Genomic DNA, 19,117 nt, shown 5'->3' with positions numbered 1-19,117 from the left:
GTGTCTGAAGTTCCAAAATGTATTGAGTGATCTGATTTTTCTGCTCCCCCCCCAGTGGGTGGTGACTAAGAGCAGCTTTGCTCTCAACAGACTTTTCATCTTGATCTCTAGATTTTGTTGGTGTATACAGTGAAGTTCTCGGATGTTTTATGTCATTTTGTTGGGGTTTTTTCACTTGAGGTATTTTTTTCAGTGGTGTGTGACTAAGGCTGTGTCTAGATCACACAATTACTGTCTCTGGTAATGGCACTCACAAATGAGAGCACTGCAACGTGTGCAACCGCTGTCCAACCAGAAGTAGGATACAGTGGGCCATGTGGTGATGGGGGTAGGCTAAATGGCACTGCCCTTCGGCAGTGTTAAGTAGCCTGCTTTTGGTGCACATGAATGCAACTGTGGTTGCAGAGGGTAACACACTTAAGATCATAGGAAGGTAGGGGAAGGGATCACAGGTTCAGATCTGGATTCATGCAGCGTATTTTAGGGTATCGTTGCCAGGCTTGCCAAACTTGCCATCTAGACATGATCTGAGGATTTTCCTAAAGAGCTGTGTGTGTACTGTATTTATTTTAATCAAAAAGGAGTTTTTCCCCCCTCATTTAACATGGAGAGAAAAGTTCCCTTTTTGGATTTCAGTATGGGGTTGTGAGGGAGGAGGATGGCCAACTACTGTGGCATTTGACTGGCCGTAGCCCAGGATTTGTTGGCTGCTGCCTCTGCTGTCCCTGCCTCCATTGCTTACCTTCTGGCTATAGCTCAGCCATGGCCCCACTCCAGCCTGGTCTGGTAATGTTTATGGTAGCACCATTTCCAGCCCAGGCTATGGCTCCAGGACCCGGACAGAGTTACCACTACCACAATAGCTGCGTGACCTGGTTGGACCAGGGCAGGACTGGAGCCGGGGAGGGAAGGGGGTGCTAAAATTCAGGTGCCAAAGCATGCAGATATGGGTGGTAAGGGGGTGCAGGTGCTGAGGGGCAGGAAGAAGTTGAGGGGCAAGGTCTGGCAGGGGGCAAAAGAGCAGGGACCTGGCTGCTTGCCAAGCTCCTCCTCTTCCTCCCCCTGCCTCTTTTCTTGCTGCAGTGGTGAGGGGGACACATTGCAGGGTCAATTTAAATAATGAGATTCTATACATGGAAAATCACAACGAACACATTTTCTCTGCATAGAATATATTGAATAGTGTTATCTTTTATATTCAGTCTTCTTGGCTTTGGATAAATATAGTAGTTATGGAAGTAGATTTGAATTGAAACATATATGTGCGTGTACATATGCAAATTGAAGATTGAAGGGGAATTAACACAAACTTAAGAGAACTGCTTTTCCTTCATGATGAGACTGAAATTCAAATTTCAGTCTCATCATGAAGGAAAAGCAGTTCTCTGAAATTCAAATTTCAGTCTTAGTAGTTTTAAAACAAACACTGTAGTGTGGAGAAAGGAAGCACTGTGGGGCTGTTGCTTAGCTTTTTAACACTGACTTGTGAAAGAGTCTACCACTTAGACTGCTTCAGTGTGACATGTTGCAGGGTAACCAGACAGAGAGCCTGCATACTGATGGCAATTCACTGCTGCAGCAAAGTAACTTCTAGCAACCTGAGTTGAGATATGGATGTTTTTGTAAATAAAAAATTCTATAAAATTTGATAATAGGGTATAAGATATTACAAACATTTTCTGTAATGTAGGTGTTCAAATTTTGATTATTTACTAGATTCACATGATCAACTACTAATAGCTAGTTTAAAATAATGAGGATTTAGGTTTATTGTACCTTTTTATATATTTTTCTGAACTACTCAGGACATTTTTAACTGAATTGATCAAGTTACTATTATAGAAAGCATAACTTTTTAGAGACTACAGTCATGTATACTGTCTGTATACATTTTTGTAAGTGTTGCATGTTTAGAAAATGTTCGTATCTTTTGAGTGTTTTAGCTCCTTATGCATCTTCTTCATATAGCTGAAGAATCCTACTAAGAGGGACTTCACTAATTCACAAGTTTGTAAGTGTTTCTCTGCCAAATGTAAGTATTGCAGGCATTTATTTAAAGACTTTCATGAAGGGTAATAGCATTGGTTAGCATTGAACATTAGCAGTTCAGAATGAATTTTTTTATGCTAGGTCATCTGCTTCAGGCTATGTATGTGGCTTTTTAAAATTGTGCAAAACTAGTGCATCTAGTTCCAAGAACATGTTTAGGGACAAATTCATCTTTTTGCCCTCACTAAAAAAAAAGACACTATAACAGCTTAATTGAGATGCTTTAGTGCCTTTACTATGTGGCAGGCTATTTAAATGTGATAGAGGCATGGCTTTTGGAAAACCTTTTTCATGCATGTTTTGGAGACATTTTGTTAGTGTTTTGGCAGCTAAATTCTCAAATGACTTCATCTCTCTCTTGATTTCCAGGACTGTTTTTCTCATGTGTAGGTGAAGGGGTTAAGAGCCAATGGAGGGTGGAGCTTGGGGAAGGGAAATGGGGGTGGAAGAGTAGATCTTCATTGCAAAGAACTCAGACTAAAACATCAGAATATTTTTGATACTGAGTTCCCATTTGAAATTTTTGGGTTTATCTTGTGAATCATGTAGGTGTTTGCATGCCTAACTGCTAATATTTCATGGAAAGCTGTAGCATTCTTTAAAAGGATCTCATGGTACCAAGCTTAAGAATCATGGTGTAACATGTTGAATCTTAATTTTTTTCTTTTCAGCAGAACCTAGGGAAGTAGATACTAGCCACATCTACATGAGATGCTGACTGCTCATTAGCTTGTTACTACTGTGCAAGAGCATCATATGGCAGGAAGTGTGATTCAGTGCTACTGCACAGTGGTAATAAGCTATTGCACAGTCGGTGTTACCAAAAAGCCATTCGGCGATGCTGCTGCACGGTAACTCCAGCTACTACCTAGTTATTTAGTACTTGTTTATACAAGTACTAAGTGACTGTGCAATAATGACTGTGCAGTCAGTGTCTCATGTAGATGCAGCCACAGTAAACTGTACTGAAATAAGATATAATGTTGCAATTGCAGATATTCAGACTTGAGAACTGCCAAAATTATGTGGCCTGTACAAACTTAATTCATCATATGCATATTATAATATGCGTATACATCATAATGCAGGCTTTAATTGCCTGACTGCTTTTTCCACTGGATCCCTATTCCATTCCATGCATAAATTGAAATTTTATTGAATAAGGGTATGTTTAATGTGTTTTCTTCTCAAACCCTGAAGATAGGATGATTAACTTCCTCATTGGTATGGAATTGAGGCACGGAGGTTAACATATATGCATCCACTGATTTTTCTTCCCCCCCCCCCCCCACTTTTTTTGATGTGCAGTTGGAGACACCAAGGACTTGATTTTTTTTCAAAGCATTCAGTGTTAAAGTAACAGTTCTCACTGACCTCAGTTGGAGCTGTAAGTGCCCAGTTATGCAGATCTAACCCCAGCAGTCTTAAATCTGCCACTTAGAAAACGATACACACAGGCCACCTATGAAAAGCCTGGTTTCAGATACTTGACTAGTGTCCCATAGGAACTCTAGCAGGGGCATGGGTAGTGTCTTATTCTTCAGGGAGCATTTATCTGCTTTAATCATGAGATCTTTTTTTTTTTTCAATTTGTTACAGTTCCTTGGCTCATTTTGACGTCTGTGGCACATAAGGTGAGGGTCTTACGGACATTGTAGCTGTGAACGACCTAGCTCTGGTACTGGAAGCAGTGTATCTGCAGCAGGTTGTTCACAGCTAGATCTGGTATCTACATTGTGTTACAGACTATGCCATAGTTCAGTTGTCAGCTCTTAACTTCCATGTTCCTTCTATACAGAGGAGCTCAGCTGGTTATATTTTAGGAATACCTTTTCCCATGTAGTTTCTCAGCCCCATTGTCAGGGTGCTGACACTCCTACTGATCTCTTTAGTTCTCTGTGTCCCCCAAGAGATGTTAAAGGTGTGATGGGATCTGATGTATGATCCCAACAGTCATGCTTCCTGCCATGCCACATGTGCATGAGAGGAGGTACAATTGGCGGGATTGAGCATCAGATCCTATTGCAACATTGTGGGGAGCCTAGGATCAGGATCTCAGGCTCCTCTTAGACTGGTAAGTAGCAAGCTTGTCTCTCTGTGCTCTCCTGTCTGGGAGGCCCGATCAATGGAGGGTGCTCCCAGCCTTTAGAACACATGGGAGTCCTCAAAGGCTCCAGTTTGTTCTGGAGGCTGGGAGTACTGGCACATTGAATTAAAGGCGTGACAGGAACCAGCCACAACATTATTGTACATTTTTGTGTAATGATTTTGTGGTTTATTCCTTATTTTAGCATGCCATTAATGGATCAAATGTGTGATCAGGTCACTACTTAAAAGTGAGATTAGCCAGTTAATCACAACTTAAATGTAATGTCTGTCAGGAGTCTATTTTAGGTTTGTGCTTATACTGGCTAACTTATTCAAGCCACCTTTTTATTGCTTGAAAGCTTCGCAGCAGCCTTCTCTTTCAAGGCTTTTCCCACACTTAGTTCTTTTTTCCAGAATTACATGAAATGAGTTGGATGGCTGTTGATTGGCTCACACCCGCTGCTGGAAAGGGGACAGACCAGTGTGTTTTATAAAACATCATTATAGCCATTGCTAGTAGCACTCTTTACCATTATACTTGCCTTACACTTCCTGTTGCAAGACTGCGTTTGTTTGCATATCATTTTACCAAACATAACCATTTGGGCCTAGGCTCATGTATCCCTATAGTTGCAAAATCTGGAATCCAAATTGCTTATGATTCCCAGTCCCCTAGTGTAAATTCTTGGGAATGCTACCTAGTTCACCAGTGAGTCAGCCCTGGCAATCTTACTCCCTTTGAGCTACTTAACACGCACTCTACTTAAGTGGAAGGGAAATAAAATTTGTGTAACGTGTATGCCAAAGAAACACATCTTTCTAATGGCATTCCTCTAATTTGTTTCTTTCTTTTTTTTTTTTTAAACTAACAACTCCATTGGATTTATTTATTAAGATTTTGGGGACTATGAACAGTGACAGTTGTAATAAAGTTATATTTAAGTAATGTTTAGCAATGAAGCAATCTGGCATTATTCAGCTCTTGCTATCTTGGGGTCAGACCTGATGATCTCAGGGGTTGGACCTGATGATCTGTTTAGGTCCCTTCTGACCCTAAGCACTATGAAATGATGTGTAACAATTTTCAGACAAAGGAATTTGACAGAACTTAAGTAAAAAATATACATTGCAGAACAACATAAAAAATACAGATGTGAGAAAAGTATATGTTGGTAATCTTGGAACTAAAATTTGTGCATCTTAACAGTAGAATTTGTGAAATTGCTTATACAAAGGTAATATTTATACCAAAACTCAAGAGAAGTAATGAAGTACAGCTGGAACTAAATGTCAACCAATAATACTATTAGACATTCCATGCTTTAGAATTTTGAAATGTTTTATTTACCCATTAAAATACAACCATAAAAATCTCATAAGACACCACAAAGAGTTAAAAACAAAACAAATTTATTAATAAGCTCAAAAAATAAACCCTAGATATTTTTCCTGGAGATGATCACATGAAGCAAAATCCTATCTGCATACAAGGTCCATTGCCTAGGTATCGCCAGTCTAACGTCAAGAGCTATGGATTTTGCAAGGAAGTTACTTTATTGAAAGCAGTAAATTCTTTAAATGTATTGAAAAGAGATGCCACAGGTGGATACATTTTTTTTCTTCACTTGTAGAGTGCGAATATTCTCCAGGAAATGAATCCCTTAAAAAGGAATGACGGTCATTCTGTTGTGTGCATCTTTTATTGACATGAATTTGGAATGACCACATTAAATGATAACACCACAGAGAAACAATTCGTACCTTGTTTAGGTAATTATTAAAAACAACTCTTGGATATTTTGATAAAACAGCATGGGCTTGTAGTCCTTATGCACAGCATTTTTTTTATTGCTAGGTGGATACTTTCAAAGACCATTCTAGTGATAGTATCTCTGGATGGCATGGTTTGCTTTCACAATCGATCCGGAAACTTTGAAAAAGTTGAAGAAAAGTTTAACTTTTGTCACAGTTCGTTGTGATTATGAAACTCGTACAATGTATCTCAGTTTGGTGGAATCTTTTGTGTTGTTTTGGCTGTCAATTAGAACAAGGGATGTGCGCTGATGATTTTCTATTATTTCAGCAACACTGTCGAAGCGCTGGATTGAGAAAAGAGAAATCCATTAGAAGTCATTTACACTATGTGGACAACACTGGCAATTGCAAAGACCATTTTCTTTTCTTTCTACCAGTTTCAGTACATGCGATGATAGAACCATGGGCTCCTCTGAGGGGAATGGATAGCCCTAATATGATGATCTCCCGAGTCCCTTCCAGCCCTAATGTCTATGAAATCTATAAAATATAGTGCTTTAAAAACAACTTGAAAGTGCTATTCAAATTGAGTGGACATTACAAATCAGTTCAGTTCGAATTATATCAAAAGCGCTCCTGGATGAAACAGATTGCCCTGAAGTACTTCACAATAATGCTTTAGCTAGGAAGCAGTTGTATGTCTATATGCTATTGAAGCACTACAAAGTGCTCTTAAATAAAAAACAAAAACAGAATTTGAAGCACTTGATATATCTGTCTCTGTATGCCCCAAGAGTGTTACCAAATGGTGGCTCTGCTGTTCCAAAACTTAAGCATGCTGTGTCTACAACATTCTTGGCTTCCTTTAGCACAGAATTCCAGCATAGCTTGGTAGAACAGAGAAAATATCAGTACCCATAATGGTATGTTTCTGGTGACACATTTACAGCAATAATGACACTGTACTCCTACAGCTAATCTTATGAAAAGGATTTGGAGGATCCTAGCCTGAGTATCTTATCTCAAATTTTTTTAGGTGATCTGGGAAAACTGTTGGCTTATGAGCAATTAGCAATAAGCCTATTAGCTACCAGCCAGCTGTCAAAGAAAGCTCCAAACATCAGGAAATCTTCAGTCCCTTTCTTTAGAAGTGGGTTTATTTCTCCATGTAAAAACAGTCATACAGGGTCCTACTACCTTTCCTCTTGGCTCAGGCCTCCTGCAGAGGTGGCTCTCTCTCCTTGAATTTCTTGATGTCCCTTTAACTGATGCATTTGCAGACCACCATCTGTTCTCTGGCTTCAGACCCATCACCTGAGAGGCAGCTTGACTAGGTTCAGGTAAAGCTAAGTCAAGATCCCTCAAAGGCCATCCTAACCTGTGAAAAAGCTGGGGGTTTTTTGGTTTTTGTTTTAATTTATTTTAATATTTGGGTTTCGAGTCTCCATGCAGCTTTCAAAATAGCTGAATTATGCAAGTGGCATAACATTAAAACTGGAAGAGTTTTAACAGTTTGCATCTTTCCCTTTTTGGTAGGTATTGGGTAGAGAGTGAGTGAACGATTCTAACTACATTTCTCTACCCTTTTTTTTTATGGCTGCTCTTTGTTAATGTCACGTGAGCTTCAGAGGAAGGGTGGAGAGGAGTAGTTCCTGAAAGGGTTGAGAGTTTAGACTAAACTACAGCTCTGATCCTGGTGATGACTGTCCAAACATGTATATTTAAAGGCTTCTTACAATTTGTAATAACTCAAATTAGAATTCAATCTGGATTTAAAGTACAACTGTTGTATTCATTTTTCAGTGTAAGGGATATATCTATTGTTTTATGGGTATATTTTCTATTTTCAGGCATCAAGACTTACACTCTTCACTGTAATTTTAAAATACATACTTTAATCTTTATCTACATATGCAAAAGGTTGAAACAAGAAAAATCACTCACCTCCTCACCATTTTTTTCTCTGCCCAGTGCATATTGTTTTGTTGATTCAATAAATCGCACAGGAATATTATAAACTCTCTTGTTATAAAACACAACTAGTGTGTATGGTTGCTTTGAGTCTTGTCCAGAGCTCTTCCTTATTAGAAAAGACCCATCCTAAAATAAGAAACAATGCAGTAACTTTAATAGTTTTCAAAAAAAAAATTGTAGCAGCTTGCTACTTGTTGGTGTCATTGAATTTGTATCATTATTTAATATAACCAATGGAAAAAAATGATGGTGGGGGGAAAAAGCTTCCTCTCTCAACTAAACTTAAGCAGATATTATTTAGCAGGCTTCACTGTTGTCTCAAAAGTCTCTGTCACTGCTGCTGCATGTGCTCTTTCACCCACAGAGACAGGAAGAAAATGAGCATGCAGCAGCCTGTACAGAGGCCATTTTAAGTGAAGGCTTTACAAGCTACTACTGGTATTGAAAAGGCAAGAAAGGAGCGAAAACCTGAGAGGATGAAATATTTGCTGCAGCTTTGTAGAAGCAGCAAAGAAAAGCTGAGAGTGCTAGTGTCAAGATATGCTTCCTATGCAGCAACATCCTACGCTAAAAATTACCCCTGTGTTCTGTCCCTTCTGCCTGGTGGAAACAAGTCCTTTCCAACCTTGGGAATCTGCCTGGTAGTCCTGGTTTTGCCTTATATTTGATGCCCCCTATGGCATTGGACAGAACTTTCAGTGTGGGTAGATATGATCTCAAATGGGAAGTTGAGGTAGTATCTAAAATACTGATTTCTAAATATTCTGTGGTGGTATGTGTGTGCATGTGTTCCAAATGTGGTAGCACCAGTTCCTATGGACACTAGCACTTTCATATGAGACAGTAGGCAGTGCTAGCTGATCTGTGACATGGGGCTTAATATACAGCTGTGCATTACTGCCTGCACCCATCAGGGATGGACATGAACTAGCAGATCTTGTCTCTCGTTTTCTACAGTACTTTTACCTTCTGTCAGACTCTGTGGTGTTAGAGAAGCAGAACAGGAAGGTCCTATCAAGGAGCAGTATCTAAAGAGTTTAGAGCTTACTGCATCCAAATTAGAATCCTGCAGGGAGAGTCTTCTAACTTGTTCAACATGTAGCCCAACCTTTCTTGGAATACTTCTAGTGTGTTCCTCATTCTGTATTTCTAGATTGTCCCTAAAAGAATGAGACTGAATGTGAACAATTTGCTTTACCTTATTTGATCTGTATAATGCATCTTCTGCAGTTTTGCGATCACAGTCAGCAGCATACCAGGTTTTACTATGAACACCAGCATCCTGTAAGAGAAAGAGAGAGAAGCACTGGTTTTCTTTGATAAGACAGAGCAAAATGAGATGACTGTTTCATCTCTGGATTTTGTTGTAATACACAAGCTGTAAACGGGGAATAAACAATGAACCACTTGTACAGTGAGCACTTCAAAATAACAGGTAAAACAAGCATCTGCCAGGAGCTTATATCTTAATTGGACAGATGCAGTGCAAAAAAAAGCTAGCATGTTCAAAACAATTTAAGTGGATTAGTAGTGGTTATGGGGGTAGAAATCCCTAGAGGAGAGATTTCCATGTAGAGAAAATGATTTTGTTTTTTTAAGCAGAAGACTATTCCAGTGGAAGATGCAGAAGGAGTATGAAAGATTTGAAAGTTTTTTCCATTAATTTACGTGCAAAAGTATTTATTTAAATACAGGATTTTTAGTTATTCTTTGACCTACTACTTTAATGTAATCAAAATTTCTCACCCTCCAAGAGGCTACATAAAGCTGTCCATGTGTAAACATAGACTTGGGAATATAAATACATATTTTGTCAAAAATCTGACCTAACTTGCTCATAGTCAGAATAAGAGGGCCCTTGTACATGGGAGGAGATTGCCCCTGTTAGTGGTTTAATTGCGTAAATGTACACATCTGACAGCATGTTATGATTCAATTTTGTAACAGTAAACATGTTCGGCAGTGTATTTCAATTTAAATGACTTTTTTTTTAATGTAGCAAACTAAAACACATCTCATGTATTTTAGTTTGCTATGTAACAAATTATAGTGAGATTCCTCATGTGTACACAGGCCCTATCCAAAAAAGACGCAGGGTGCTAGAAGCCAGGGCATGCCCAGGGAAGCTTGGGCTTGGTGGGTTTGCAGTGTCAGCACACCCAGCTGCCCTCCTGCCACTTTCCCAGGGCCACCAGCCCATTCCCAGGTGGTCTCAGGCACCATTGGATCTCGTGGGTGTTGCCTGTGAGCTGGGGCTGTACCTGTGCAACTAGCACCTGCTTGGGGGCACTGCCGCTGCAGAGGGAAGCACCAGGCCACCCTGAAGCTTAGGGGCTGCATGATCCGACATCATCTTGCATGAGTAGGCTCTTCCAGGGGAATGGCGAGGGGCCGGATTTTTAAATTTCCCCCAACCCTCCTTCCCTCCCATAGCCTGCCTGCATCTCCCATGGCTGGGAAGTGAGCTGCTGGCAGGTTGCACAGGCCCCAAGCTGCAGGGGACCCTAGTGCTTCCCTCTGTGAGAGTGGTGACCCCTGGGCAGCACCCACTTGCTGGTACACCACCTGGGCGGTCCTAGGAGCCACCACCATGAGGAGAAGCACCCGCCAGGTTGCCCCCTGGCAGCCGGAGAGGTGGGCAGGCTTGGGGGGGTTCAGAAGGATCAGGCCCCTCACTTGGTCTTTTTTTTCCTCCCACCCCTCTTTTGGCAGAGCCTGCCTGCTCCATGGAGGGGGGATCCCAGTGCTTCATTCTAGATTTGACTTTGCAGCATATCTGCTTGAAATGCCTCAGGGTCTTCTATAATAACAACACGCTTATTCTGTCTGTCTGGAGCATGCTGGTTGTTTCAGTAAGCATTGTGATTGGCTGCTGAGACAACCGATCGGAGTGCTCCGGACAAAGAATACGCCTATAATTATTATAGATGCTTTTCTTACTCCTGAGCTGTTATGAAGATTGTTTAATATTTGAGATGCTTTGAAACCAAAGATGAAAGCCAGTGTAGAAGGGCTGAGTGTTTTCATTTAAATGATAAAATGTTCTGTACAAAAAAAGTGTAAAATTTTCAATAGTACTTAAATTCCATTTTCAGAAATAACTTGGTTGCTTAGTAGCTTGTGTTCTATTAATTGTCAGTGAGGCTTGAGGTGTTCGGGACTAGATCTACAAAGAGTTTTAGGGCAGAATTCTATTACCCTTTATGCACCCAAATGGCAGTTTTCCAGCCACATACGGCATTTTGACGTTTCTGTGCGGGCTTTGATTCTGTTATCCATGTACAGTAGACAAGTACACATCCACACAGCTACTGAGCATGCATTGTTACTGGCTGAGCAGTGCGTAAAATAGAAACGTTTTAATAGGAGGGATTGGGAGTGACTTGCCTTGCTGCACAGTACCATCTGATAGTAAGCACACTCCCTTGTGAAGGGGAAGATATGATTTGAACCCTCCCCACGGCAGAAATAAAGAGGCTAGAACCCCAATTTCCCACATTCTTGATGAGTGGTCAAACTATATAAAAGAGGTTACTATCATTTTGTCAGAAAGGGCTGACAAGCTCTAGCTCCCACAGAAGGTTCAGAGCTGCAAATCAGTCATTTCAGATGTTGTTCATATAGCTCACTCTCAGGATAGCTAATACATATTTTACAAGATTTTCTGTATTTTAACCTCTTCACCTATACGTTTTATGTTCATAACATGCTTTTGTGAGGAGTGTGAGATGTCATTTTAGCTTTATATGTTAAGGTAATTGTTTAACAAAAGCTTTATAAATAAATGGGAAAACTTTATAAAATAAGCTTTATAAATAATGGGAGAACTTTTCTTTTATGTAATAATCCAGGAGGCCTTCAAGCATGGAACAGTGTGTATGGAGTTATGATGATAAATGTAATGGGGTAGAGTGGCTCAGATATTATTGTAATGAGTTTTTAGTACAGGAACCAATGCATATCAAAATACAGGATCAGCTTCCCACTGGAACTTTACTGCTTCCAATCGCACACTGTCAGGAATAAGCTATATGAGTGGAGACCTTATTTTGTTGGCTTACAGTTTACAGCTGGCAAAATGAAGGTCTTTGCTGGTGTAAACCCTAAAAATCTATGAGAATATGTATCTTGAGGGGTGTGCTGCAGCAAACAGCAGTATCAGAGAACAGTATTATTTTGGGGGAATATATTGATTTTGAGAGTAATGCTGCTTTTTTTTTTTTTTGTTTTTCCTCCAGTGAAATGGAGATATTTTATTCCATTTTTTGTTTTGCCAATAACAATTATATTTGCTACAAGCTGTTTACTCCAGCATCTGCTGGATTATTCATATAAAAAAGACGTTTACAATAAATATCCAGTGTGATAAACTGTTAAAATTATTCCAGAACTGCAGGTTCTTTGTGTTCCTCACTGCTCTATTATCGTTGTCATGTCAGCCTTTAGAACATTTAGTGTTACCGGCCTTGCATAATGGAGGCTTTGTTCTGCACTCAGTAGAACTATTTTTATCTTGTATGTGCACGACAACTAGGCTAATAAGGACTGCTCCTTGCAGTTTGTTCCCCCATCATCGGAGAGAGATATTTTGGAATAAAAGTAGCTGTACTTTCTTAAATTATTCAAAGCCTTAATGTTATAAGAAAAAGTCTTCCAAATAACCACAAAACTAACTTGGTATTTCTTAGGTTCTATCTCTGCTAATATAACCCCCCCCCCCCCCCCAAACAAAAACCCCAAACCAACCAACCAACCAACCAAACAAACAAAAAAACCAAACCTCAACAAAACCCCAAACCTTCCTCTGCCCTCTCCTTCCCCCACTCAGACAAACAAACATGCCTTAAGGAGAGTTATGTTTTATGATCAAGATTCTGCCTCATGCATTCCACCGGGCTTCTGCGTTGTAATAATTGGCAGGACCATGTTCCAGCCAGGTTGGAACACTGCTACCTAGTATGGCTCACAAGTACGACTCTGTTTTTTGTTAGTGCATTCTGGGATTTCTGAGTACGTATCTGCTGATGCAAGAGCTGCAGATGGATTGCTTTGATAAGCAGGTACATACTTTCAGCGAATCTAATTAGCAGCAGAAGAAAGCTGTCAAATAGAAAAATTGAAGAGCAGTTGCATGTTCCTTAGCTCTGCAGCAAGGACAAAGTGAAGTAGACATCAAGACATACACTTGTAAGCAGGTGGGCGTGCCTTCTGTAGGCAGGTTTTTGTCCTGTTAGGAGCCCTTCGGACCATCCAAACCAGTGTTTCTCAACTTGTGGTATGCGTACCCCTGGGAGTACGTGAGACATGGACAACAGCTAAGTGGGTGCCACACTTTCAGTTTGGCCTGCACCTCCCCCCGCCCAGCGAGTTGGAGGTGTCTTTGCCTGTTCAGACAAGAAGTTCCAGCTGCCACCCCCACCCCCAGCGCACTGGGGCTTTCACTCCCCAGTGTCAGTGCTGGGGGACAGAGAGGGAGGCCCTGTGCAAGCTGCTTTGCCGCAGGTCGTGGTCTGTGAGGAAAAAGTGGGACTCGGCTCATAGCAGTGAAACCGTAAGGGCCATGGTGGGACTTCCAGTTTCGCTTTTGCTGCGTCGATCAGCGGGAGGTAAGTAAGGTACCAAAGGTTGAGAACCACTGATCCAAACAACAGTCCATAAGCGGGCTTGGGAATCTGCAGCCTCACTGTCCAGCCTTTGATCCCTTTGGAGCCTCTCAGCCAGTCCTTGTAACACTAAACAATAGTCCTTAGTCTGAATAAATACATACATAAAGCAAACTTTTAGGTTTTCTTGGGGCATCAAGAGAGGGCCCTGCAGCTTCTACCTTTCCTAGAGAAACTGCTTTCTCCCCTTGGACTTTTGTTTAGTTGGCTTTGGGTGCCAACTAAACACCCAGAGCTGAACACACTCCAGGGCTGTCTGCTTCCCTTAAAGAACCTGGCTGCCCTGTTACAGCCCTGTTTTATTTGGTATGGAATTATTTTATGTGATGTGAACTGGGGGGTTGGGAGGATCTGAAACTCAGTTGGTTCACATGTTTTTGAGTTACTATTTATACTGAATGAGAAAACTAGTAGATTCCTACTAACCACAACTAGGTTCACTTTAATCCTATCTAAGCATTATTCTACAGCCTAACTATGTGTTGAGATGCTGTCATGGTGCACTGTAACCATTTTTTGCTTGAACTGGGCATTTAGGTGGTCTATAACATGACAAAAAATTCACCGTAGACCAGGCTAGTGGCTACAATTAGGGATGAAATGAAACACCAATACCCTCAGCCCTAGACTATGCTTTTTGGACAGTGGGTAGGGTGAGATAAAGGACTAGAAAATTCCTTTTACAACACCACCTGTGAACACGTGCATTTCCTTTGTATTACCTTTTAGCTAAATTCCATTGTATTACCTTTTAGCTAAATTCTTACCTGGTCTGTGGTATTTAAACCAGCTGAAAGGCTGCTGCGTGGAGGTGTACCCACAATGCGACTTCCAGTGTCTGGTACTTCTGGGAAAGGCAAGTAATGACATGGTTAAGCTTTCATGCTAATTTACTATTATTTTGTTGGGGGGTTGGAAGAAATAATAACTGTGTCAAGGTTTTAGAAGGCTTTGGGATATCTGACCATTAGAAGGCATTAATGGAAAGAGGGCTATTTTCAATGGGTGGACTTCCCCTAGTATCTGGCATTGTAATCTGGGATTTGGAGCCTGGCATAGCTGATAAAATTTTCAACTAAGATAGGGGGGAGGAATGATTGGAACAAATGGCTAGGTTCTTTACACTTGGTTTGATGCATAGGATAAATAAAATCAGGTGAACAGACTCACAGTAATGGCTAAAAGGAAACCATAGGTTAGGAAAATGGCTAGCAAGGACAAAGAACTAAAACTTGAGACCAATAGGTAGGTGAAGCTGTAAGTGAAAGGCCTGGACATCATTTAATTAGAACTGGAAGTCAGAAATTGGAAATGAGAAACAACTAAAATGCCTGTACACAAATGCAAGGACCCTGGCCAATGAAATGGTTGAGGGAGAACTACTGTTACAGAATGTGAAACTTGACATGGGGCTAACAGATTCACAGTGAAGTAGCAATCTTGACTGATTCACATAGACTGGAGGGTATGCATTGCCAGAAAAGGTAAAAGCAGTGGTATCTTTGTATGCTAATTATATGGTTGATTGTAAATAAATCAAACTGGTTTGGGTCAAAATCATTTTTGGGGTAGGATAGTAGAACCTCTTTTACTGGGATACAGCTAGGGATCTGCTAGAGACTCCTGGGTCAGATTTGGGTGTGCACTTTAATAACAACACAGAGAAAAATAATACCAGAAAAATGTATCGTTATGGAGACTATTTCCTACATGCAGATAAGCAGCATTCTATCTGCTAATAATGATAGAGGAGAATTTTTCCTGCATGCAACAGTTGAAAATTCTTCACCAAATAGTCACTGAACCAACAAGGAGTTATGCTTTTTAGGCTTGGTTTCAGGAAGCAGTGAGGACATTGTAGAAGAGGTGGTTATATTAAAAAAAAAACAAACTTTGAGTCAAGGAATCATGAGTTGATTCAGTTTTAATTAAAAGAAAGTATAAACAAAAATAGATCTGCAATTTAAGATTTTCAGTTCTAAAATGGCAGTGAAGTCTACTGGACTGAAGTGTTCAGGGAGCTAAATATGAAGGAATCCTAGTTTTGTATTCTGAAATTTCATCTCTGGATTTATATAACAAGCAAGGGGAAGAACTTGTAGGAAATGTCTCTAGAATCAGCTGAATGAATACCAGCTCTAAAACTACTGAGATAAAGCTTATAACTTGCATGCAGCTAGCACCCCACCTGGGTGGCCCTTGGGGTGACCACTGCTATGGAGGGAAAGCCTGGGACCCCTGCAGTTATGGGGCTGCCTAGCCCAGAAACAGCTCATGCAGGCAGGCTCCACTTGGGGGGCAGGGGCCTGATCCTTTTTTGTTTTTTCTCCCACAGAGCCTGCCCACATCTCCCACAGCCAGGGTGGGGAGCTGCTGGGAGGCCCTGAGTTGTGAAGGGCCTTGGATCTTCCCTCCATGGTAGCGGCACCCCCTGGGGCCACCCAGGCAAGTGGCTAGTGGGCAGGTGCTATTCCAGCTCACAAGCAGCACCCACCAGATCCAACTGTTCCCTGAGCCTGAACTGGGGCAGCACCCACACACTAGCAGCCTGCCCAGGTGGCTCCAGAGGGTGCTGCTGCCATGGAAGGAAGGACTGGAGCCCTCCACAGCTTGGGGGCTGCTCAGCCCACTGGCAGCTCATTCCCTAGCTGTGGGAAATGTGGACAGGCTCTGTGAAGAAAATGATTGGGCCCCTCACTGCTGCTGCCTTCAGCCCACCTCTCCCATGGCAGGGGGGCAAGCTGTCAAAGGCTGATGCATTACAGATAGTTACACTGCAAACTAAACTACATGTGGATGTGGTATAGTTTGCAACCTAGCAAACTAAATCATAGAAAACCCCTGCATGTGTACAGCGTGATGCAATTAAACCACAAAAATGGCCAATTTTCATCACGTGTACAAGTGACTCTTCTAGGCTAAATGAAGCCACTTCTTTCAATCATGGGTCATGTTTTCTAACTTCTGTTAATTTTTTGTTGCTTTATTCTGGACTATTTCCAATTGGTCCATGTCTCTTTTTGAAGCTGAGACCTTACAAGTACAGAATTGAGAGAGAGGATTACATTGTGTCTTACAGATGATACTCCTGTTTCTATACCTCAGCCAAATGTTTGCCTTTTTTCCAGCCCAATGCCATTGCTGACTTGCATTTCGTTTGTCAGCCAGTATAACCCCTATTATAACTACTCACTTTGCAAAGCTATTCAGCAGAACTGTTGCTGTGCCAGTCATTCCCTTTCTTACATTTACATTCTTGCCAAATGTAGTCTACATCTGGAATACTGTGTACAGTTCTGCATGGGTGGATCTAGGGTTTTGAAAAGGGGGGTGCAGATGGTATGGCACATCACTACTTATAACACAACATATTTTTCTACAGTTAAAGAGAAACTAAAGCTTTACAAATATGCTAGGGAGTTAACACTATAGTATTCAATTTAAGATCAAAGCAAAAACAAATATGCAAGTTTTGGAACATTCACTAACTTGCTAGGTTAGATATAAGCTTTAACAAAACACAAGAAACTAGGCAAAAATAGAATAGAAACAGAAATTCTGGTTTTTTCTGATTAAAAATCCCCAATTTTCGGATTAAAAAAAAGTAACCCAAAATCCCCATGTTTCCATAATTGAAATGAAAGAGCACTAATAAATATAATCTATATCTAATAGTGGTGGTTCATTTTAATCATGGAGAAATGTGGGTTTTGGGTTACTTTTTTTTTTAAATCCAAAAAAAAATAAAAATTCCCAACTTTTGATCAGAGAGAACCAGGATCCCTCATTAGATAGACAGATATCTCTGATTCACATGCCTAAAACAAAATCTAACTTTCCTGAGCAGCTTGACAGTGCCTGCAATACTTCACTGTCAGTTATTTCAACGCTTGAGTTAATATTACCACAGTTAAGGTTAAGGATTTTGCTAGAGCTAAAAACAGTCTGTAGGGCTGTGAAATGAGAGGTATTACCATCAATGGCTAACAGATAGTTATACTGCAGAAGAAAGGATAGTTTGAAGAGTGGAACATCAAGACAATTAAAAATTATCTTAAAGGTTAGAGGGAGATTAGCAGGAATCGGGGAGATAACGAGCCATGAAGTCAACTGACTCCTTCAGTCCCCACTCCCCTTGCTGGCTGCTCTGTTGTGCAGGGAGAAAGATGGACACCAGGGCAGCTGGCTGGAGGCAGGGCTGGGGACAGAGCAGGCTGAATTCAAGTGCACCACCCTGCGAGGGAAGGTAAGCAGGGGCCTGCAAAGCAGACTGGGATGTCAGCAGATAACAACCTAACTTGAGTTGGGATGGCAGCTAGTACACAAGTTTGATAGACCAGTCTAACCTAAATCACTTAAATCTGATACCACATCAATCCGGGTTTATCTTAGACTGGGTTCCATTATTTTTAAACCAGAGCATGTATGCTGAACTTCTCTTGTCACAGGGTTTAGACCAGTTTCCAGCCACTTATACTGGTTTATGTGTAATGTCTGTGCCTGACCAAAAAGCTTGGCTTGTTTAACTGAACAAACTAAAGCTGCCAGGCAGTATAATTTGCTTTTATAAATACATTGGTGGTAAAAAAAAAAAAAAAAAAAAAACCAGGGTAGGAGAACAGTTTTCTAAACTAAAGGAAAATGCTGGTGTGAAAAAATGTATAGACTGACCATTGACTGGAAATTAGAATTCACACTGACCATTTAAAGACTGACTTTCTGAAACAACCTGCCAGTAGGAATAGTGGTAGTGAAAAACCTAACACATTTTAACATGGAGTGAAGTTTATGAGAGGACATGTATGATTTGCTTCCTGTAATATCAAACGACTGGATTTGATAGGAGTACAAGTCTCTTTTAATTGCATGCTCTATGTTCCTAACTGTTGGACGAGGGTATAGGGAGGGATATTTATTCTACTGTGAGAGAGAGCCCAATATCCTCCCAAAAATAATACAGCTCATTAAAGATCTCTGATAATTTAAAACCATTCTATGGAAGTGCTGAAGGTTTGTTATTTATATTAACATATGATCTATTTTACCCTTCTGCCTGTGAAAAAATAATGAATACATTCTGTCCTAAATTTTGAACTGTAAATTGAACTATTTCCAAATGTCTTGTAAATGTATTACTTACACATATGAACGTAATCATTAACGGAAGTAGTACTTTTTTCCTGTAGTGCAAGAACAAATGGTTGAATTCTATATAAACTCCCATCTGGTTTTCAAGCTGCAGAAGCCTGAACCTGCCCAGAAAATGTCATACTTGAGGTTCTAGGGTGCTATAGGAGCAAGATGAAATTTTTAATTTTACAGGACTCAACATGAATGGTTTCAGGTACAGACTTCCAGAAGCACCAAGTGGAGTCAGGTACTTGACTTTACTTGACTTTCCCATTAAGACTCCCATAATTGTACTCATTTAACTAATAAAGTATAGCCAGGCAAGCATTTTAATTTCATTATTATTGTTGGAGCAAAATTTTAAGTATAGGTGCTGCCAATGCATGAACTCAGTTTGATTGAGAGTGGAAAATTCCATGCAGGGCCTGAGTTACCCCTTCTATGACCTCAGGAGCTGT

The 19,117-nt window shown here is 40.6% G+C and overlaps 1 protein-coding gene across 8 annotated transcripts in view; it reads right to left on the bottom strand.

Moving 5' to 3' along the window:
• Window positions 1-5,586: 5,586 nt before the first annotated feature.
• The window catches only part of BLNK (B-cell linker), a 160,705-nt gene continuing 147,174 nt past the window's right edge, over window positions 5,587-19,117 (bottom strand). For all 8 annotated transcript variants that reach the window (XM_019555821.1, XM_019555822.1, XM_019555823.1 and 5 more), the window contains 4 exons: window positions 14,297-14,376; window positions 9,065-9,148; window positions 7,837-7,992; window positions 5,587-6,236 (listed from right to left, as the gene is read on the bottom strand). In XM_019555821.1, the coding sequence (XP_019411366.1) occupies window positions 6,117-6,236; window positions 7,837-7,992; window positions 9,065-9,148; window positions 14,297-14,376 (440 nt within the window). In that variant the 3' untranslated portion in view covers window positions 5,587-6,116. The remainder of the gene's footprint in view (window positions 6,237-7,836; window positions 7,993-9,064; window positions 9,149-14,296; window positions 14,377-19,117) is intronic.

The sequence above is a fragment of the Crocodylus porosus genome, unplaced genomic scaffold (assembly GCF_001723895.1).
Source record: "Crocodylus porosus isolate Cpor-Errol unplaced genomic scaffold, CroPor_comp1, whole genome shotgun sequence".
Taxonomy (NCBI): domain Eukaryota; kingdom Metazoa; phylum Chordata; order Crocodylia; family Crocodylidae; genus Crocodylus; species Crocodylus porosus.
The sequence above is the reverse complement of the archived record's forward strand: the minus strand, read 5'-3'. Positions and strand labels throughout refer to the sequence as shown.